At 28.0% G+C, this 23,796-nt stretch overlaps 3 protein-coding genes across 3 annotated transcripts; 1 reads left to right on the top strand and 2 right to left on the bottom strand.

Moving 5' to 3' along the window:
* Positions 1-5,487: 5,487 nt before the first annotated feature.
* On the bottom strand, positions 5,488-8,575 carry LOC111036381 (diphosphomevalonate decarboxylase-like). Its single transcript, XM_022318394.1, has 10 exons — positions 8,521-8,575; positions 8,380-8,450; positions 7,955-8,022; positions 7,648-7,697; positions 7,127-7,258; positions 6,833-7,035; positions 6,163-6,285; positions 5,931-6,101; positions 5,703-5,855; positions 5,488-5,634 (listed from the first exon to the last, which is right to left on the bottom strand). The coding sequence occupies exons 1-10, from the start codon at positions 8,573-8,575 to the stop codon at positions 5,488-5,490; spliced, it is 1,173 nt and encodes a 390-aa protein (XP_022174086.1).
* A 3,876-nt stretch (positions 8,576-12,451) lies between these two features.
* Positions 12,452-14,035, bottom strand: LOC111036365 (RING-box protein 1-like). Its single transcript, XM_022318371.1, has 2 exons — positions 13,928-14,035; positions 12,452-12,821 (listed from the first exon to the last, which is right to left on the bottom strand). Exon 2 carries the CDS (start codon positions 12,814-12,816, stop codon positions 12,487-12,489), a length of 330 nt encoding a protein of 109 aa, XP_022174063.1. The 5' UTR covers positions 12,817-12,821; positions 13,928-14,035; the 3' UTR covers positions 12,452-12,486.
* A 5,879-nt stretch (positions 14,036-19,914) lies between these two features.
* Positions 19,915-23,796, top strand: LOC111036358. Its single transcript, XM_022318359.1, has 6 exons — positions 19,915-19,939; positions 20,015-20,153; positions 21,836-21,986; positions 22,054-22,191; positions 22,932-23,084; positions 23,143-23,796. Exons 2-6 carry the CDS (start codon positions 20,100-20,102, stop codon positions 23,403-23,405), a joined length of 759 nt encoding a protein of 252 aa, XP_022174051.1. The 5' UTR covers positions 19,915-19,939; positions 20,015-20,099; the 3' UTR covers positions 23,406-23,796.

Genomic DNA, 23,796 nt, shown 5'->3' with positions numbered 1-23,796 from the left:
TCAATATTGAAATTAGAAGGAAATGTGTAAGCTAATTATGATATTTTTCATCAAAAAGTTGAAATATTCATCACAGCAGCAGAAACAAATAATATGTTTAATGGAATTCCAGTTTCTGGGTGACTGCGAGTGTGTAAAAGCAATGTATTTGTAGACCAATCGATAGATTAGATGCAATAATAAAGTTTACGAAATATTTATAATGGTATTTTGCACGTATAGTAACTTTTTAAATACGTGTTAACATTTTCAAAATATGTTGACTCTTTTTGAGCAATTCATATCCTTGAAACATTTTTTGGAATTCGTAAATTTTTTTTGAAATTATTTTAAATAAAGACATAGTAAAAATGCTTGAAAGTTTAATGAAAGAGTACTCACGAGTTGCTTTTATATCGGTTCAAAAATAATTAAAATATATAAGCACAATTATTTTTTAAATACATTTAAAGTCCTCAGAAATATATATATAAAAACAAACATAATTTTTAACATAAGAATTTTAAATAACATTTACCAAGTCAACATTTTTATATTTGGTATGTAGGATATACAGTCTAAAAATTCAGAAGTTGACTAGATCGATTACTGGACAAAAAGTAAATTTTGAAAAAAGTTGGACAAAAGTCAGGATTCATTGTTGTACTGTCGGACAAAAAGGGCGAAAATACAAAAAAAAATTCATTTGTTATTAATAATTACATATAATTTATTATATCGGTACATAAAATACATAATATTTATTATATATTAAAAGTAATAAATTTTCTTTAAAAATTGCAATTCGTTTTAATATTATAATAAATTAATAAGGTAATTTTAATTTAGTATAGTCGTGAACGATGTTTGTATAGTAATTAGTAATCTATATAGGTATTTTAGGTATTTATATAGTAAATACTAAATTAAAATAATAATAGTAATTATATTTTTAAAATGATTATTAATTCTATACCTATATATGGAATATCTATGTATAATATAGGTAATTATAAATGAAAATGTAATGGAGTATTTTGTACTTTCGGACTTTTGGTGCTTCAAAAAACTGTGCTCGGATTTTTTGTCCAACTTTTTTCATAACTGACTTTTTGTTCATGAAATTGTTTTCCCCATACTTTTTGACCGATTACCAACCAGATCAGAGTATTTTGCAGTGCAAATATACTTTATTTATTTCGTCAAGTATACTGTCTTGTGTATACTCATCTATATTTGATATAAAATGGTAATTACAAATATAGGTACCTATCTATTTTCTTTTGGGTGGTGTCAACATTATTCATTTTGGATTATCCAAATATCAAAAATATATAATATGTATACATTACTAGAAAGGCGTTTTAAATTTAAAATATAAAAAAGATATCTGAAAAACTAACAGGGACCTTAGAGAATCAGCCAATAAGATAAATATTTAATTTAGATAAATATTATAATAGATGTATATTATAAACATTTTTTTTATAGCAAAAATAAAAATGTTAACACAAAATATTGAATTCAAATTACCAAAATTAATTTAATTGGAAAAAAACTAAATAACGAACTATAAAAGTTATCACTTTAGACGTACGTTTTAAATAGATTTTTTTATCAAGAGTAGGTGCCTATACTTGCATGAGTAATATTATGTTTTAAACGAATATTATGTATTAAATTAGATGTTTAGGTGTTAGCTTGAGCTTAATATTTGTTGTGGATTTAAATAGTGTGTGTATACTATACTATATATACAATATATATACTGAATATACTATATATTCATTTTTGCTACGATCCTTCCGTTACTTGCATCAGCAACATCTTGTACCTAATAGAATAGATTTTTAACTATTATTCAATGCATTACTTATACCCGTAGAAATCATCATCGAACTATATATTATCCATAGGCACCTATTAATTATGGTCGTTTACTTTTGTCTAGACTTGTCCAAGTACTTTTCGTTATTCTCAGATCACGTTTAGTGTTGACTTAATTTTGAAGATACGTATGAAGAACAAGATATTTGGTATGTACCCAAAAATTATAATATCCCGTTTGTGTAGAATGGTATTTATTGTTGGTTTACCTATACATAGGTATTTAACAAATAATATATGTGTTAAAATGTTTAACATATTAATGTATATACTCTTTATTAATGGCAACAATCCATTTATTTCCAGTTGCAATTCGTAGTAATTTGTAATCAATGTTTTATGGTTTTTAAATTACCCTAACCTATAGTAAATGTTCGTTTTTTGATGACTAATTGTACGTAGGTTTAAAGCACAGGATATTCGCTAGGTAAGCAAAATTATATCCCATTTGTGAAGAATGTATGTATCGTTTGCTAACTATAAATAGATATAAAAAAGCAATAAGTATTAAAATGTTTAACATACTAATTTATTTATTTTAGTTATGACAACAATACATTTTTTCCCTATTGTAATTTGTAGGTGACCGATATTTTACATTTCCTCCAAACTATAATAATAATACCAAAACACATTTAAATATGCGCATAATTTAATTGTTAATCATATTTAAAGAATTTGACTATTAAATATTTTACAAGGAAAATATTTTTAGTTATACATTTTGTTTCATCAATATATCATACAGATTTAGGAAACATATGTGCAATAAGCTTAGTAACTTTCTTAGTTACACATTTCTACACATAATTCTCACATAATTCATTATAAAGTACCTTTTACCTACTATAATATATAATGAAGTACATAATAATGTGTTTATTAAAATACTCAGGAACCTTGTCATGTGCAAGCATTTTTATTCACACTGATACAGTATTTTAACAACAGTTTGATACCTAAACCTTCCTACAAAAATTAAAGGTATCATATTTTTTTTTTTAATTACAATTAATTAAGATGACGTTACACAGGCGTTTGTTGTATCAGTCTTACAAGTGCGTAACATACCAAATTTAAGCTCAGCAATGATGCTGACATTATTTGAGTTTGTATGTTGGTTTTTTTACGATAATTCAGTTCTTAAGTATTAAACACAGTAAGTGTCTATAGAGATGTCACTTTATGGATGTGTTAAATTTAAAATTTTAATTCAACTTATATTACAAAGGTCCAGCTTACCGTTACACTTCGATTACGCTTAACAGATTTTATAACCGGCCAAATTCGGACGATTAAACTTCGGTTAACTTTAATCGGAGAAGGTACAACTGGCCCTAAGTATACTTTATGATACCATTGCTATTAAAATAATTTATAATACATAAAAACTATCGGACGTTACACAAGACATAAGTAATAAAGTTGGTTAAATTTTTTATTTTTCGCCGACTGTAATAACTTTTAGGTTGAAAACTAATAAAAATTAAAAAAACATTTTTCTTTCTATAAAGTTGCATTTGAACATGCATTTTAAGTATACAATATGCTATATAATAATATACTAAAAAAGTTTCAGGAACACACGAAATATAATATTTTTGAATTAAAACAAAAAAAATAAAATCATTATTTTTCGAATCTTCATTTTCCATTCTTGTCCAATTAATATAAAACTTTGAACAAATGTTTTTGCAAAACAATATTTATTAATCATTAAGTCATATTTATGTAATAAAATTCAATAATGTATTATTCAAAATATGCCTGGATCCAATTTGTGGTAAAAATATTTAAAATATACAATATGTTTCAATGCCTCCACTGATGCTATTCAATTGTGAAAAAGATATTGTTGATTCCATCGACATAAATCGCTTAATATGTAATGATGAAAATGTTTTAATTAACTGGTGAATTGTATCTTTAAATTAAAAATATCTATATTATATTGTTATTACTTGTTTTAAATAAATACATTTTTAATTTGTAACGTGTTTTTAGAATATGCTTTAAAGATGAAAACTTATTAGATAGTTAAATATATGTACTTATTTAATTTTCATTTAAATATATTTATTATAAGCAACTATACTCTACTCAAAAGAGAATAACCAGACGGCCGACTAATTTTCGTCACACGACCTAGTGTTAAGTGTGATCATTGAGTTTTGACTTTTTAAGACAGAGTATACGATTTACAAATATACATGATTATATGTCATTTTAAAATTACCTGGTTGTCTTAGGATCTTAATATAGATAACGTTGAACATTTGTGTAAAAAAATATGCTAATACCACCATATACAAATAAAAATAACTTGCTTACATAAGCATAATACTAATTACTAAGTATAAAAAGAAAATAAATATTGTTATGACATATTTTAGAAAATGTTTGCACTCAGAAATAGTTTTTTTGCAATCAATTTGTTTTGCATTTTAGTTTAAACTTTAATAATTTTAGCTTATTATCATAACCCTATACAGACATTTGTGGCAGGCTAGTTATACATCATAATATTATATTAACACACATTATGTATTACATACGTATATATACTCTTATTCACCTCCAAGGTACAAACTAATTTGATGGGGTAACCTCATTTAACTACATTTACCAAAGTAAAAAAAATTATTTTCTAAATAAAAATAAAATTATTAATTAATAATGATATTATTTAATACTGAAAGGGGGAGGGTTGTAGAGTAGTCAAGTGCATATTATAATTTTAAGCACTTTATTAAAAAAATTGATTTTCTTAGATTTGTAACTGTTTAAATTAAATAATGATAATTTTTTTATTGTTTACTGCAAAATAAACACATTGTACATTGGTATTACTATTTTTGTTCTAATTGTCCCACCCGGTGCTGCTCATTCAAAAGTTTAAAAAAAAATATATTTGTAAAAAAATATGCCATATTTCTACTAATTATAATAGTTACATATACAAATGGCAATTCTATAAATAAAGAAACAGAAAATTCTTTTTTCTTGAATTGAAAAATATGCATGTGTGAGTTACAGTTAAGCTACTTAGCGATCTCGGTATGGGAGTTTTAAAAATAAACTATAAATACCCTTTAAGTTTCAGCAAGAATCTATTGGTGTAACTTTTGATTTGAAATGGTACAATAGTTTTTGAGAAAATAAACCAATGCAAGTTAAAAATATAGTGATTAAATATAAAAATTATAATATCCAATTAATTATCCAAAAATACAGCATTTATAATTAAGTGTGTAAGAGGCTTAACACATACATTGATCTTATTATTAAAATGTACATTTATTTTTATTCTAATGTTATAAGACCTTTTTATCTTCGACATGAGCTTTTGCTTAGAGGAAGTGATCAAACTTATACTAAATTATATTTTTTGTTTACAAAATATTTTATTATTATTATTATTATTATTATTATTATGTATAATAAATAAACTATATGATATTCAGGCCAATTTATAATTCTTAAATGTAAATATTTAACTGCAATAATAAACCAATAAATTATAAACATATAAAAAACTATAGTTGCAGATCTGACACCATCAATAAATATTCCCTTAGAAACATGCATAATAGTACATTAAAAATCTAGAAAATTTCAAATTCAATCGATTGATTCAATTTTTGATTTCAAAGTACCATCACTGTTTAATAAATGGCCATCAACACATTTCGGACCACTTCCTAATTTAGTGACCATGATGTACTTTAAAAGATTCTTATCTTTGGATTTAAAACCATATGGTTTTATCTGAAACAAAAAATAAATGTACAGTTAAAAAGATGTAACATATAATTGTGCCACATTAAATTACAAACATTATTAGGCAATGTTGATACGATTCCTCTTAAATATGAAGAATTAGGTTGCTCAGTTGGGAATACATTAACCAATTCCGACATAAACAAACTCAGGTCATTTTCCTGAATAAATAAAAAAGCATTTGGACCAGCATCAAATGTATAGGCAACCTATAATAATAAAATAAGACTTAATACAACTTTAAGATGTGATATATATAACACATTAAAATTATAATTATTTACTTTAATTTGACCAATAGCTTCATTGTAATCATGAACAAAAGATATTATTTCATGTGATACTTGATTTAAATAAACACAAGGAGGATATGTATCTAAACAAACAGCATGAAATTGGTTACTGTCTCGCATTGTAATTTCGGCAAATTTTTCAAATTGTTTATCCTTTATGGCCTAAAAACCAAAAATATATTATTTTTACACTTATAAAAAAATACTTAGGAAATAATCATACTTGAATGATTTCTTTTGTTCTTTCGGGCACACACTTAAGAATTCTGTACTTAAGTAGTTCACTAGTTTGTACTGCTTGTTTCATTCCCACAGTACTACTAGTTTTTTTTTGAGAATCGTTTACCTAACCCAACATAATTAAAAACATAAACTATAATTGTTTTAAAAGTAAAATTAGTAAAAAGTTTGCATACTATTTAGGTGTACTACATTAATGCTGTGATACTAAACTTGGAAGCAATTTTAGGCCAATTAATTAAAAAATAATAATCTATGTGGAGTAAGGTTGAAATCATAATATTACTGTATAATTTATTAATCATGAACATTGAACATGAAAAATGAGCCGTTCTTATCAGGCAAAAAGTGGTAGTTGTTATCAAATTATAAAACAAATAAATATTACCTCAAATATGCTATAGTATTTAAAGGACACGATGGACTATAATAATTAATGTAAAATATTGAATGGTAGTGTTTAGTACTAATGATTATAATGGTCAGTATTAACAACCAGTGGGGGGCTGCGACTATGGGTGTGAATATATGATTTTATATTCACTTATAGGAAGTTCAGTTTTAAATTATAACTATGAATTTAAATCAACATTGCAAACTAAAAGGTAGATTAGTGTGTCTTTTAATCAGTAGGTATAAGAAGCCCATTTTACCACTAGTATAATAATTCTCATTTCCGGCCAATGTGTGTCAGCAGCAATTTGAACTGCAGTTGAATCATCACCCTGGTGATCAACACCAGCTTTCCACTGAACAAACCCTCCATAAATGCTCCTACAGGCACTTCCACTACCTTGTCTTGCTATAGATGGTAAATCTTCATTAACCAAGCCAAAAACATTAGCTAATGTGTAAACTATTTAAATATTTTTAAAGAATATTAAATATTAATTTAAGTATTTATACGTTTTTAGGTTGTCATCACTTATGGAAATAAATATACAAACCAAGACATGCATAACCAGCTGCTGATGAAGCTAATCCTGCTGCAGTAGGGAAATTATTTTCAGAACACACCCTTATTTTCCACTTTTCCTCTTCACTATTTTCGCCTTTTCGTAATTTAATTAAATTTCTTACTGAAAAAAAAAAATTATTTATTTAAAACTTATTTTTCATGTCAATCAAAATCAACCTATCTTATTTTATTGCGTTTACTGATAATATTTAACTGTATATTACTATTTGTGGAAAAAGTAAAATTCAAAAACTAATAATTGTTTTAGAATAAAATACTTTCATTGGTTAAATGGTGCATAAGAATATTAAGATTAAAAAATAATTTAAGGCCTAACAATCAAACAATTATAATTGAAACAAATGTTCAAGAAAAACAAAAAACAGTTTGTAAAAACTATAATGTAGCTTAAATGCTTAATATATATCATATAATCTAAAGGTAATACAAAGAAACAACAAATACATTTTTAATTCTGTATTAATTAATGTTCTTAAAATACAATCTTACTTATATCAAAGCACTTTTTCAGACGTTCATTTCTTTCAATGGACATAATCCTATAATATTATAATCATCCAATTAATTATTATCAATTATAAAAAATATATTAGATGAAGCATAATTCTCTATTATTATGATAATAATTTAATGCTTATTAGTTATTACATAATGAGATGCACGTGTTGAATAAGGCAATAAATAAGGTAATCTAAAGAAAAAATTATCAAAGAGAGTCTACCTATCACCTAACTCACAGGTGTCAATTTCAAAGTATAACCACTTCATAGAAAAATATCAGAAGTAAGTTACTTACTGCCCATTCAGCCAAACACTATCTTCATCTATCGATGGTCCTGTAATAACAGATGTTTTGGTGTGCATCTAGAAAAAAAATGTTAAATTAACACTTCTTCTAGCCAAAATGAAATACGACAATTTTGAGGATAGTGTCTACATCTTTGGTCTAACACTTCCAATCAAGGAATATAATATAGGTACATACTTACTTTTTTTTTTTATATTAAATACATTTTTGAGTCCTTGGACAAGAGAAAATAGTTTTGTTATGATGTGTTATTTTGTCCATAGATTAAACTAGGTATGATGATGAGAAAAATTTCTCTCAAAGGCTCAAAAAATTTGGAAAAAGAACGGCTCTGTTGTTTTTAAGAAATTATGTGGTTGCACAGGTATACTCAAATACAAATATACAGATACAAATGTTCAGTAGATACTCACCTGATCGCAGTCCAATGTCAAACTAACTGAATCGTTCAAAGGCAATATCAAATGTTCGTCTCTTTTGCCCCCTGCGGAAACAGAAAAATAACTATGAAATGTTGGACAGAAAAGGTGACATAATAACGGGTAAGAACTCACAGTATTTTATAACAGCTATGTTGACGGGCGCCACGCACGTTAAGACCTTATCCATGACAATTTCAAATGGAATAACTATCGATAACCTTCTGGCTCTGCGATGTTTAGCAAAATCGCTTCGTTGCTGTTTAGTGTTCGTTGATGTGTTGGAAGCTCAAAATATAATATATAATGGCTATAAAACCAAGGTTAAACACACCAATATTAACTAATAACCAGAATCTAGATTATAGGTCTATGCTCAATAAGCTGTGACACTCAGTGTGAGTGTGAGAATTGAGAGTGTAACTTGTAGCTCGTAAGTACACGATCAAGTACTAAGTATCGACTATACTTAGGTACTTCCATTACACCATGATAACGTGAAGCCGGATTCACAGAAAGTTACGCAGTGGGTCGTTTCGTGCGAGGGCATAGTAACTAGTAACTACTAACTACCAACTACGGTTACAACTGGTAACCATATCGGTTTTAAAGTTGAGCTGTAATCAATTCTTTAATCCTTGGTATAGTCGGTGACAACCACAGATATATAAACATACGTATGTTAAAACAAACATATGTTCATATATCTGTGGTGACAACAGTGTAATGATTAACAAATACCCATTTTGAAATGCGCATAAAATAACATTTTAACAAATGCTATTTCCTAGTGATGGCGTCATGCTTAGAACATAATATACTATGGATGGAGCCACGGCTTATTATGTAAATGCAAAAGTTTTTGCCGATATCAGTGACGAGTCTCTTGATTAGGTGCTTGATCTGCGCATGCGTGAGGTTACTCGTCGCATGTTTATCATCTAGATTATTAATGATATTATAATCTAAGATAATATTAAAAATTATAGTATTATGTTATATTATAATATTATATTACTGTATTACCGTGGACTGTTGATTATAACTTATTGGTTATTACATTTTTTAGTATCTGATTCCCCAACTGGTAAAAATGCGACTAGTAACTTCGCTTGTAATATCGAACACATAATCAAGAGACTCGCCGATAATATCGGCAACAAAAAAATACGCTGTGGTTCCATCCATAGTATATGATCTAAGGCGTCATGTATCAAAAAGTAACAATATGATAACAAAATGAAAAGTGGTAACGCAATTTTCATAATGTTACCATCATTCGCAAAGTCTTTTTAATTTTTATTTGGAATGAAAAGACTTTGCACTTTGCAAATTTTGAAAAGTGAAAAGTTGCAAAGTATGTTGGTAGAATAGGCCCCAGATCGAATAACTTTTGTATTCATATCAGCTGTCATGTGATATCATTTTTACATCGAGATAGATAAACAATCCTTATTTTATATTGTTTATCTATCTCGGTGAATTTTTATAATAAATCGGAACAATACTATCTATTCTATTATCTGAAACCGTGGTGAATATTAATATTATACACTGCAAAGATTGGCAACCCGCGGGCTGCATTTGACTCCAAATGTCATTGTATGTCATCCGCAATTAAAATTTATATATATTATATGAAAATAAACATTTTGTATTATAAAAAAAAAACACAACCTAATATAGTAGGTGTGGACTGGAAACAGCGAAATAAAATATTGTTTCTTTCATACCATTTTAGATCCATGTTAAACTATTATAGGAACAAAAACAATTATGAATCTAGGACATTTCCCACCCAAGTCTTTTCCCCAATTCATTGGACGTTCCCCCCAAAACGGGGCAATTCCCTTCCGGACAAAACGTTTTTATTAAAAATACTAAACAATAATATACAATTCAAATCCATAAATCTATAAATGATTTAATTAATAATAAAATTCAATAACCCGATAAATTCATTAATTTAAATATTAAAAATATCAAACAATATACGAATTATAAATACAATTGAATAAATGAAGGTACTGTTCACGAGATTTTTCATTAAAGAATTGCACAAATTGTTAAAGTGATTTATATATATGATTTAATAATAATTTTGCATAACTTTGGTTTATCAATCATTTATCATTAATTTGGATAATTAATCCATAACAAGAATGATGACAGTCGATAGATGATCATATATTTTGGATAAAACCAAAGAAATTATTTTCCAATCTATCATTTTGTGTATAAAAAATGTATATTGATTCAAAAGGGAAATGTTTTTAAAACAATTATGAACTTAAATGCCAAATTTCATAAGAATACATTTTTTAAATTGAGACACTGAGTATGAATTTAGTATCAAAATTGTTATGAATTTATTTACTATAATAAAATACTAATATAATTATGTATTAAGATATGTTATAGTATTATATTATTATATTTATGTTTATGTTTATTATAAATACATCTGTATAATTATTAATTATTGACTTCTTTAGACTGATAGCAGTCAATAACAGTAACAAAAGGAATAAAAATAAACAGAAATCAAAAAAACTTACAAGTCTTTCCCCGAACTATTAAATAAGTGATAACCTAAGCTTATTTTAATGTGTTTTTTTTTTAATTTGTAATAATTAGTATTCTCAACGAAATAATTTTAAATTGTTGCCAATTAAATTATTGATTAATTTGATTGGATATTGTTATGCATTATATTTTGTAAATTAATTGAGCTGTAAAATAATTGTATTTTAAGTTGCATTTAATATGTTTTTTTTTTAAATAACAAGATAACATTTTAATTTAGAGACCTATTATTTTATGCATTTAAATATATACAATATTTTAGTTTATATTTTATGTTTCAACTACTTTCATTTGTGTTGTCTTCCTTATTATTGAGGATTGATAATAGGTATAAAGAAACCACAATAAATCAATACACTAAATTACAATACATACGAAAAAATATTTTAGGCTTAAAATAATTTCTTAGTAATAAATTAAGCTATATGACCAAAAAAGTACAGACTGCAAACTAAAGCCAACGTTCAATTATAATTGGTAAATCGTACTATTAAGTATTGTACTTATCCACTTGTCCACAATGCTGTACACTGTACAGTGTACGTATATAGTAGCCAATAGCCTAATTGTCATTGAATAAGTAGTTACTGTAAATGTACCTATGTAATGTACTTATTCATATTTATATCTATGTCAATTTGAATTCAATAACAATTGATAAGTCATTGCACACAAAATGAAATTCTGAGAAGACATTACAATGCAAGTTTCACATTTCATGATAGGCATATATTTTCTTAAATGATATTGTTATTTAAGTAATTCATTTTGAGATAATGTTAGTTGTTTTTTAATTTTTACCAAAAAGATTGCATTCGTCATATTATTATTGTTATTATTATTAATTTAATCATTATAATATAGTAATAATATACATATAGTATAAATACATAATAATAATAATAATAATAATATATATGTATAGTAGATGCATTATACATAGAATGAAACAGAAAGACCTGACAATATAATTATATTAGTATATAATTTATTGACTTTATCACTACACATATAATTTAACATGTTCCATTTTTATTTTTTAGTACTAAAAATAAAAAATTTTAAATCTGGTTTTTAGAAAAGCCAGTGCTTAAATAGCCAGTGCATATATATATGTGTGTTTTTTATTCTTGGGTGTAACTGTATAGGTAAGTATGACTTATGTGTCAACTCATATATCATATTACTACTATTTTGATTAAACACTATAGTAATTGAACCTTAATTCTATATAATACATAACCCAGTAGTTATTTGTGTCAATAAAAAATAATAAAATATACAAAACAGTATTATATTTATCAGTTGTATCCACAGTACATAGATTCATTTATTGTATAATGTTTTTAATTAAATATTTTACAGGACAAATGTTTGATATAAAAAATAAGTATCAGGAAATTTAGTGATTGGAAATCATATTTTTTTCTTTAAATATTAATTTCATGAACATTTTAATAATACAAAAATACAAGGAATGAAAAATGTGTGTTAAATTATATTTCAAATGTATTTCTATGCACCATACTTTTGGAATTCCCATTCACAATTATCAAGTGGACATACTTGTCGAGTATTTAACCAACGAGATATGCAGTGAAAATGAAAAGCATGATTACATTTGCCCCACGCAACTGTACATTCTTCACTAGACATTGATTCTTGGCGAGCTTGACATTCAATGCATAAATCCATGATGTGATTTCGACAGATGGCACAATTGTCCATAGCAATGTCCCAACTCCATAAAGCAACAGCATTCCATTTCTTTAATTGAAATCTCTTCTTTGCCTTACGATTACTGGTATTTGATGATGGAGCTCCAACATTTTCATCATCTTCCATGTTTCCTATTTTAATATTTCAATATTTGTTAAAAATACAATTAAATTAAAATAATAAAAGTAATACAAATATTAAATTTTAAAATATTTAAAATTATATGTATAGGGAAAGACATAGGGAATTGTGAATTGTACACTTTTCAGACCACCCATTTTAATTAGGTATTCAGCTATAAACGACACATCATTTCAAATTTTAAATAGTTAAGAAATCTACAATTCTACATCAACATAATATGTGTTAATTTATTAAAGACAAATATCTAATAAAATTAAGAAATTGCCCATCTTTTCTCCTGTTTAGTCAGTACTTTAATTTGAAATAATTAAAAGTGAAATCTAAAAGTAAAATAAAGTATACTTAAAAAGTAAATTAACTCTAGACTCCGCCCCATCAATTGAAGCACTGTGCTTAGTAGATATTTAGTTTTTTTTGCTAAATGTAAAATTCTCGTACTTTATAAGTTAATATCTTGAATGATAAACTAAAAATATTATATAATATCTACCTAAAACATTGATTGAATCATGTATATTTTACATACATTATTAAGATAAATTTTTTGTTTAAAATTTTTATTGCTTTTACCAGGCTACATAATACATAAACATTAAAATAAATGCTTAATCTAAATGAAAACAATTTTTTATTAGATACTTCAGTAATGAATATGAGATGCTGCTGTAATACTTTGAACAAAGCTATTTATTGAAATAATCATTTATAATCAAATCACAAGAAAACACATCTATTTATACTTCAGTTCTATACTCAGTTCAAAATAAGAAAGGAACATCTTTAAGCATGCACATTGAGCTCTGGTGGTCAGTCGGTCACATACTCATAACAGATCCGCCTATCATTGGCAACATTCTAAGGTGATGTCTCACCATAATTGTCTGTTCAATACAACCTACATTTTTGACCATGATTGTCACCTTCTCATTTGTAACTGTATACTGAGAATGTTCAAACAACTTATATTATACATATTTTGAGGTAATTAGATGATCTAATGTTTATACACAAAAAAAATAATATAATTCCTAAACTTAGAAATAAAATTGGCAAGTTAATACTAATGACTTTAAAACATAGGAGTTGAACTTACCTTCAGTATTTAAAATTTGAAAATAATTCTGTACTTATATTATGTTTCTAAAAACAATTTTAAAGAACAAGAGACAGGATTAATGACTATACAAAATTCAAGGTATCAGATTATCAGATGTTTAGGAACAAAAGATTTTTTTGTTCGATAATGATAATGCAATCGATTCATTATCAAAAAGCCCTTGGTAGGATGGGGGAGGGTAGACGTCTTACCCGCTCCCGACATGAGTAATTTGAAATTTTTTGTTTACCAATCCTTAGTGCTATATTTGTAAGTATTTATTCTATGTATATGACAATTATGTTGAAGTTAATGACATACGTGACTGTGGGAAGTGCCTTGGTCAGGAAATTTTAGGGCGAGTAGTTAAACGGCTTCTACGATCGGGGACGTATTGGTAGTACGGACTCGAGTGAGGCAGAAGATCTTAATAATTATCAGAAAATCTTAATAAAGTATTCGAGTATTTTGACTCAAATATAATAAATTAGTGTGTAAAGTAAAGAGTGTTTTTATTTATAAATTATTGTTTAATGTTTTTGACGATCAATGGCGTTGGAACGCATCATTTGGTGGTAGCGGTTAAAATTTGATGTATTTTATTTAATGCCAGAGCAATTTTGGAGATCACTGAAAAACCTATGTAGACTACAGTCGTCAGAATTTAATTTCAGTATCAAGAAATCATGAAAAATGTCCGTAAAATCAATTATCATATATATATTTATGTATATATATTTGTATAAAAGAGCGTACATACACGCCAATACGGTGTCATTATAATATCGTCGAACGAATGGCCGCCGTCGTCGTTCCGTAGCCGCGCTACTTCAAGGTCGGATCGGGCGACGGTCAAGTGTACACAACATTCTCGCCGCCGTCAACAGCACGCCGAAACCTCCTCGCCGAGACAACCCGATGTCGGAGTAACGCGAGTGAGCACCGCCGTCCACATCAAGTGGGAGGAGTACCGTGATCGTTGCCGCCATTACTCTCGCTGTCGGTACGTTACACACCATCATAACCAGGGAACGTTTTATCGTATTTACTACACGTCGCCGTCAAGGCAGTGGGACAAGATCATAGTCGACGTCGTTGCAGCGGCTGTAGTACGCATCGCCGTCGTCGTACTAGTTGAGGGAAGGCATTGTTGCGGCTGTATTTACCTCCAACGAACGATGTACATTTCCCTTGCCCCAAAATTTCGAATTTTGAATGTTTTTTACCATTTATTTGTAGTCGTTTTGAATTGGTTTGTTATCTCATCATTTTGGTTTGTAGGGATTTAGTTTATAAAAAAAAGTTTTGGTGGGGTTGCTAGGGAAATGCCCTAATTTTGAATTTTTATCCAATTTAGATTTTTTATTCAACTAGGCTTTTTTTTATCAATATGATTTGCTTACACAAATTACAATTGTTATCGAATTAATTTTAGAAAAAAATAAAAAAATATGAACACAATTTAACCATAAAAATGATTTAATTTATATAACTGACTCCTAAATATAATTAATACAAATATAATATTCAAAAATAATAAATATAATTGACGCATAAGAATTATTAACATTTTAATAACGTTATATTGATTATTTTTTTTATTAATTATTAATGTAAGAGCCCTAAATAGGGGCTACCCGAAAAACCACTCGGTGATGCTCGAGAACCACTTGTGTTTTGCATATGGCCAATGTCCAAACTAACGCCGACTATTTCATTGGGTAGGCAACCACATGTTACTACGCCTCAAACTCGACAGGTAGGCAATTTCACGCACGACGATGACAACGACGCGGACGGGAAAGACCTATCACGATAATTAGGATGTTGCAAGTTCATCATGAGGAGGGGGCCTCTATGGTCGATTCGGTCTGGTGCAATGGCCACAAAGCTCATAAAACCAGGGACAATACTTAAATCTAACTTAAAGCTATTGAAGTCTTGTAATGGCGATGGATTGACGTTGACGTGTGTATGAAGAAGACATACGTCGAACTGGACAACCTGGGTAGCCTCTCGCACAACGTATGTTGTTGGTGGACTTACGCAGAGTTCACTCGCCACCGACGCTGACAGTATATAGCCTCCAACATCGACGGCGATAGTAATATAAGACTTACGATTCCAGTGTTAGGAACAAATCGTATTTTATTTGCTTGATCGTAAATACAATAATAAGTGCACGTGACTTTGGAACGCTGCCTAGTGAGTGATGAGCTCTGTCAAAAGGGCTAACAGTTTTGAAGCTCCAACAAAGTTTTTCCTGCAATCACTGAGCATCTCTTTTATTGGATCACGGTGAAATGAAAAGCGTGCAAACGCCAACTGGAATGTCTCAGAGGACAAGGTTGAGCTCAACTCCAAATGATACTCTTTCACAATTGTACAGACAAACAGGCATATATATGCTAGTGTGGGAGTATATCGTCGATCTCGAGAACCTTTTAATGATTTCGGACCGGCCTAGTCAACACCAGTACTCGTAAAAGGTTTGAATTGTTGCACACGATATGATGAAAGGCTTGCCATATCTGATTGTTAACTTCGAGGTAGTGTACAGAAACATGGGACACATTGTCGTAAACGAGACCTTATAGATTTTCAAACTGACCAGATCCAAAATCTTGTTTCAATGCTGCGTGCAGTGCATCTGCTTCTAGATGCTTCAGTCAGACATGATGAACTTCAATTAAAATTGATTAAATGACAACGAGCTAAAGTTTCGATTAAAATTATTGAATTTTTCAACAATCATACTAGAATTGTATGAATTATTATAAAATATCAAGTATTTTTTTTTGTATCCGTAGGCTATCAATAATTTTAATCAAAACTTTAACTCGTTGTCCTTTAGTCAATTTTGATTTTAGAGATTTTGTAAAAATTACCAAATTGACTTTAAAAAAAATCAATCTGTCTGAATTTGGTATTCAAAGCACTTGTGGCCGTTTTAAAAATTGCAAGTTGTATTGTGCATGAGCACACCCAAAGATCTAAAAATGTAAAAATCATCAAGAAATGTGTATTTATGTACTCCCTAGCTATCTTCTCCTGAAAACTGCATATCAAGCTAATGTCACTGGACAGAATTATTTAGTGTTACCTTTAAAAAAAAAACACACTGTATATTTATTTATAAGATATATTCATACAAATAAATATTAATAGTTCAATGCATTTTTATTTTAGTAATACAGATGACAAATACCTGACAGCCATTGCTGTCGGTCGGAATTTCTTTAGCAATTATTAGACGTAAATATCGAACTCGTCGCTCTCTAAATACAAAATCGCAGGGAGCCGCCAAAAATGACGAGAACCATCTCACTATATTAATATAGTATAGTATAGCGACACACGGGTCCCGTCGTTGGCATCCACAAATTGCGATTATGCACGCCGCGCCCTACAATAGCGCACAGGTCACGGCCGAAAATTATTGCACTAAAATAATACTGCAGACACTGTTACCTCTCGCCATCTCGATATAATCATAATTCATAATAATATGATAATATAACACGTATACACCCATTTGTGTGCGCCTCTGACCGTCGCACCACTCAGTATACAGTATAAACACAAGGGTAAGTGACCCACTTGACACTGTCACAGCTTACAGGCGTTGGTCGCTCAGCTTTCGTTTAATTTTTAGATTATTCTTATTGCATTGGAATAATGAAGTGAATAAGATGAATTAAGATGATATTTTTCTTCGAATTTTATTATTTTACAATACAATATTCTGAATCATTTAAATTATTTCGAAAGAAATATAGATCATCATCATGAGTCATATTTAGTAACTAAAAATAATAAAAAACTTATAACGATCAATCTTGTTTTGCCTTGACATTATAGTTGTTTGATAAGTACCTACCTACCTCCCCATATAGAAATACCATAGTTGATTAATTATGTATTCTATTAATGCTTGATACACTGCTATAATTTTCTTAAGTTCTATAACATTGTTAAATTTTACCCATGTCTGAGGGGCGGTGAGACATTATGCCACTCCTGAGGATTTTTTGATATATCTGAGCTCCTTTTGTCATACAAATTCTGTACCGCTGTTTACAAATTCATACAAGCACCCTACTAAAGGATTGAATAATAAAAATGCAATCCTTTGAAAATGAGAGGGGTGCTGGTGGGACGTAAGTATAAAGTTCCAACTAGGTACATACTACATATTGATACATTTCTTATATTTTCAATAAAATTCAATTTTCAAGTAATAGTTGAAAATAATTATAATTTAGTTAATAATTTTTAATAATCATATCCTATTTCATGAAAATGTATTTACCATTTATCAGGATGATACATATTAACAAATATTTGTTATTGAGTTATTGAGTATTCTCATTTCTGCATGTTAAAGTGTGTGTATCACTTTGGTAGTTGGGAATATTAGTTTTATTTATTTACTAATAACTAATAACTATATTTAAAACATACAACTTTACTTTCTTAATTTTGATTCGTGGTTACTTAATTGTATAACATTTAATAATAATATTTAAGTATCTTTTATCGAATAATAGTACAGTTATAAAAGACAAAAAATCATGTTTGCATTATTTTTAACAAAGTATGATTTTAATGGGTTTATTATTGGGGTGTTAATTATATTTTTCTTATGGTTAGTTATTTTCGAAAAAACTTATCCCTGGTGTTTTTAAGGTGCATTAATCAATTTATAATCAATATGAAATATAAAATATAAATAAATATAGTATAATATAATAATAATACTTATTATATTAATGATTGTCATAACGAAGCAAATAGTACGTTGATCAAATTATAAGGCTTTGGACAGTTTATTGTACCTACATTGTGTTATTTGTAGAGCTTCAAAAAAGCATTATTTATAACATTGTAGCGAATAATAATGAAAAGAAAATAATAAACGGAAAACGGAAAATAATCGATTATCATCAATCTTAATAAAATATAATTAAAAAGAAACAATTAACTTATATTATGTAACATAAAAATTTCAAACAATATTTGTGATATTTCCTTTACGTCGAACATTACTATTTTTTTTAAATGACTTGTAGTTTTTTTAAAAAATAATTTTTTCATCTTTGATGTATTAATATTGAATATAAACTACAACTCACATTTCAATTATATATAAAACTGTGAGAGTTTGTGGTTTGGGGTACCTACTAAATACTTATATGACATTAATATGACATTTCAAGTTGTAGGTATTATTGTTATAAATATTTTCTTTTATAAAATCTGTTATTTCATCATTTATTAATGCTCTAATATTTAAGCGATATTTGACCACTAAAATACCACTAATTTGCCAGTTAACCTACCTACAGAACACTCTAGGATGATTGAAAATAGCCTATCCTGGACACCAAATTCTTCTAGGCTAAGCCGCTCTAAAAACCCAACAGTTATTGTGAATGAAAAATATTAGCCCTCCAAATATTTTCAATGGATTTCCGCCTATGGCTGCAAAGACGCCACGGTGCACACTTGGGTAACCTCTGTATTTAAGTGTTAATATATATTTGTGTTTTGCCGGTTAACTAGATATATAGTAGATGTCATGATTAACTAATTTACTAGTTAGTTAATCGTGGTAGATATTACATGACTATAATCAGTGGTTTAACATCGGTTTAAGTAATGATGATAGACTATAATGTGGCATTTTCCATTTGACCAACTAGGTTTAAACACTTGAAACTGCTATTGTACAACAGGTTAGAGCGCTCCTGAGCAGCGACCAAAACTCGTCCATTCTCAAGCATTCCCATCACTGAACATTCGAAAACGCAACTCCGGCCGCCGCCACTGCCGGCGACGCCAGCGCTGCGAATGGAGGCGATCACAGCGGTTTGTAGATACTGAAGTGGGAGAATTGTGGGTTGGAAATTGCGGAGCTCATCCAAGTTACTCATTTTGATGCACCAAGGATAAGCGCGCTCCTGGGTATGGTAGTGTGGTACTAGTTTCATTTCCCCGATAACAAGAGTATTTTTTTTGTTACCAGAAAGCATTTTATTTTTATTAATTATTGTTTGGTAATTACAATTTTTATAATTGAAGGTAAATTGCAATTAAAAGGTTGTTCCATTATCCGAACCCTGAAGACTAAATTAAAATAAGCCATCGTCATAATCAATTCTGCATCATGGAACGCAAGAACATTGATATAATCAAAATCTCGGACGAACGAAACCATAATGTATGTAGTATGATTGTAATTTTGAAGTATCAATAGGTTATAGTATCATTATTTTCAACAAGTCCAATAATTTGTCCTTGTACTCTAGTACAGACATGAACCAAGTCTTTGTGATAATTCATATTGTTGATAAAATTATGATATTGTTATTAAGAATATTGTACCTAATCTAAGACTAATTCTCTTTTTGTGTCAGTATGATTCTTTGTATTATATTGTTCTAAAAGTATGTGCTCAACACATTCCTATATCTTTAAAACTAATTAAATAATAAAAGAGGCTTAATCTATTAGAATAACACAGTATTACTTAAATAAAGTAGAAATCAGTCATAACGAGTGTCAAGGGCCAGCTAGTTTTTATCGTTGTAACTGGACGCTTGTTAAATTTAATTCAATTGCACCCTAACGAGTGTTTGTTGTTTCCGGTTAGAAGCAGGAAATATATGCACACAACAACAAAAACAGATATTTTATTTTTACTAGACTATAAATTATTATTTAGTATTAATCATTATTGCTAATTGGAGTTTATTACTGTATATACATACTTAAATTAATTTGATATTATATAAATACATAAATTATTTGTATTGTAAGTCGATATCTACAATATAAAGATAAAATATTTAATATAGAAGTGCAATTTAACAAGCAAGTCGACCTAAATATTGGCTAAAACATAACAACCTAAATATTTACATATATACACATGCAATAGTACAAATATAATGACCAACTCTATATAACTGAACATTTATTTTATAATTTTAAGTGTTTTACTAATTATAGCCGATAACTTGTAATAATGGCCATACTCTCTGTTAACTTAGATTTCAATATACAATCATGTAAGCTCTTGTGGGGACCTAACGTTTTGCTTGTTGTAAACAGTATCTCGTTTTAAGCATTGTTCTTTATAGTTATTTCTACTGTATATTGAATAAAGTGAACCATGTGAAACACTGTTTAACACTAATATCATTGCTATAAAATCAAAACTAATTGTATTTTTTAATTTAGCATTTAAACAGGAAAAAAGGAGAAGGGCTTAGAAGTTCTAAATCTTTAGATCTGTGTACTATAAATGGGACGAATGCAACTAATAAACCCAAACAATTCACAGTAATTCTTGCTCCTAGAATTAAACTTAAATACAAAAATATTTCTGATAAAGAATTCAGCATATAGGTACCTACTTTTAAATACACTGGTAAATGATAATGGAAGTTAGCATTTATTACCTACCTATGTATTATAATTTACATAATTTCAACAATTTTCTATTTTGTATATATAAGGGTATAACAAATACTATATAGGGTAATTCATCAAACATGCTCACCTCCTTTTTTTCTTCAATAATGCAGCTATTCAAAATCCACCACTGTAGTAAAACAAAATTTTCAAAAAAATTACCCACCAATTAATTAAAAGTAAAAAAGAGGGGTTTTCATTTGAAAAACATAAGTTTGTGTCACTACACTCCTTAAGTAGTACAAAAAAAATTCAGAAATTTGAAAATATGGTCTTGGAGTATATTATTTAAACATTCCTAAAATCAGAATTTGAATAAATTCTTTATTAAATTAAAAAATGAGGGTGAGCATACTTGGTGAATATACATTTTTAAATATTTTTATGAACATTTTAATTATTTAATTGTTATTTGATTTTTTATAGAATGATGATAATAGTGATGACTTTAAATATGACTTGCCTGACATTCCTGGAGTTCCTCCTCATGAACTTCCAGAAGTTATTGAAAAAATACAAAAAAAGAGGAACTCTATTGAAAATGCTAAACAAGTTACTTCCAGTAGCTCAGATATGAGTATGAATTGTTAATATGTATTTTAAATGTAAATGAATTAATGCAAGTATTAATAATTAATTTTTAGGCGATGACGAGTCTAAAGCAGAAAGTGGTGCAGATGATGATGATTTTAAGGATATAGATGACAGCTTATTTACTAATATCGAAAACTATATTTCTTCAATCAGTTCACTAAAAAAAACTCTGCCCAATAACCAGACAAGTATTGTTAAATATAACATTTCATAAAATAATTATGAGAATTAGATATGGTGCACAACTATAATTTTTAAATTCATATTTGAAACATCTTGTTAGCGGATACAGAATCATCAAACTTTTTATTAAAAAAATAAAATTGAAAAATGTTATCAATAGATATGGAATGTTGATAATTAGCTATTATTTTACTTATTTCATGCTGTATATATTTAGAACATATTATGAATTGTATTTTGCATTTTCTTGTTTTTCAACATATTTACAGCGTACAACACTAATTACTGGTTAGGTATGTAACATTGTTCACATGGTATGCAGAATAATGCCAACAGGCATGTAACCGGTTGTTCAATGCACTGTAATTTAATCGGTGTTACAAATTTAACTATAATAGTTTAATAATAGCCTAAGGATTTTTTCAACGTCCCCCATAAGACATAAGTATTATTGATACATCAATATTATAATTTTTCAGTTTTAAAGAACTTTTTTTGTAACACTCAATTTTTTTCGGCTCATTAGTTGTATATACAAATGTGTTTAAATCATTTTTTTTTCAAAGTTATACATTTTTTTTTATGATTATATGTATAGGGTTTTTATTGTGATTAGATTTACTGCCTACAAGTGCATGTCATATATTAGCTTTTGCAATTGCGTTAAAATATAAAAACCAAAAATGTATATACATAATTGGTTGTGTTAAGTAACCTTTTAACTTTTTAATAATTAAAATTTTAGCTGATGAAGTTGAAAAAAAAGATGATGATTTAAATTGTGAAATAATCAACAATTTTCCTGAGGAAGAGAGGAGCTCTAAAAGTCCAGAAGCTACAAAACAGCAATTAATGCATAATGACCCGAAAGCACATTTACAGCCAATTACTCACTCAAGTATTGTATAATAAATACATTTTATCAAAAATTAAAACTAATTACATTTATTTATTAGATTTGGGCCCAATTCAAAATAAATCTCCGAAAATTCAACCTGAACATGCAAGGTACCACCCTTATGAAAAGAAAGAAGTAAAAATATCACCACAAAAATCTTTGGTTAATTCTAAGGAACTTAACACACAATGTACAGTCTCTAATACAGCTACGGAAAGTAATGCAGCACTCATGCCGATCAAAAAAGAATTTTTGATGTCTCCTGATAATAAAATCGATAGTACACAAATGTTGCAACGTGGCACTACAAATGATTCTTAGAACCAAGTGTATATTAGACAATTTAAACATTCCAAATTGTAATACTTTTATTTTATAATTTTTTTTTTAAGTAACAATTATTGGTATTACATTTATATTTAATTATATAATGTAATACAATTTGAATATGTAGCAGTTCAATCCATTGTTCAAACAAATTTGTTTAATCAACAATACTAAATTATAAAAATGTCAAAGTTTTAATATTATCCTACAGAGAACAATTATAGAACATCAAAACTTATTTTGTGAAATGTACAATATGCCAAATGTTTCTGTTCAGTCTAAATAATATTATGTGTTATTGAATAGTTTTAAGGACATTACAGTGTATGTACCATTTTTTAAAACAAAAATATTAATTGTATGTATTATTCAATTTTAAACTGGT

This window comes from Myzus persicae, unplaced genomic scaffold (genome assembly GCF_001856785.1).
Source record: "Myzus persicae strain clone G006 unplaced genomic scaffold, MPER_G0061.0, whole genome shotgun sequence".
In the NCBI taxonomy this organism is placed as follows: Eukaryota; Metazoa; Arthropoda; class Insecta; order Hemiptera; family Aphididae; genus Myzus; species Myzus persicae.
The sequence above is the reverse complement of the archived record's forward strand: the minus strand, read 5'-3'. Positions and strand labels throughout refer to the sequence as shown.

What these genes read in the sequence shown, in the direction of transcription:
- LOC111036381 (XM_022318394.1), bottom strand. Translation starts at nt 8,575, where the DNA reads ATGGATAAGGTCTTAACGTGCGTGGCGCCCGTCAACATAGCTGTTATA. An exon ending in GAAAAAGTGCTTTGATATAA is followed by an intron (nt 7,259 to 7,647) that starts GTAAGATTGTAT and finishes TTTTTTTTTCAG; the next exon opens with TAAGAAATTTAATTAAATTA. An exon ending in GAACAAAAGAAATCATTCAA is followed by an intron (nt 6,102 to 6,162) that starts GTATGATTATTT and finishes TTTGGTTTTTAG; the next exon opens with GCCATAAAGGATAAACAATT.
- LOC111036365 (XM_022318371.1), bottom strand. Translation starts at nt 12,816, where the DNA reads ATGGAAGATGATGAAAATGTTGGAGCTCCATCATCAAATACCAGTAAT.
- LOC111036358 (XM_022318359.1), top strand. Translation starts at nt 20,100, where the DNA reads ATGGAACGCAAGAACATTGATATAATCAAAATCTCGGACGAACGAAAC. An exon ending in CGGACGAACGAAACCATAAT is followed by an intron (nt 20,154 to 21,835) that starts GTATGTAGTATG and finishes GATTTTTTATAG; the next exon opens with AATGATGATAATAGTGATGA. An exon ending in ACAGCCAATTACTCACTCAA is followed by an intron (nt 23,085 to 23,142) that starts GTATTGTATAAT and finishes TTTATTTATTAG; the next exon opens with ATTTGGGCCCAATTCAAAAT.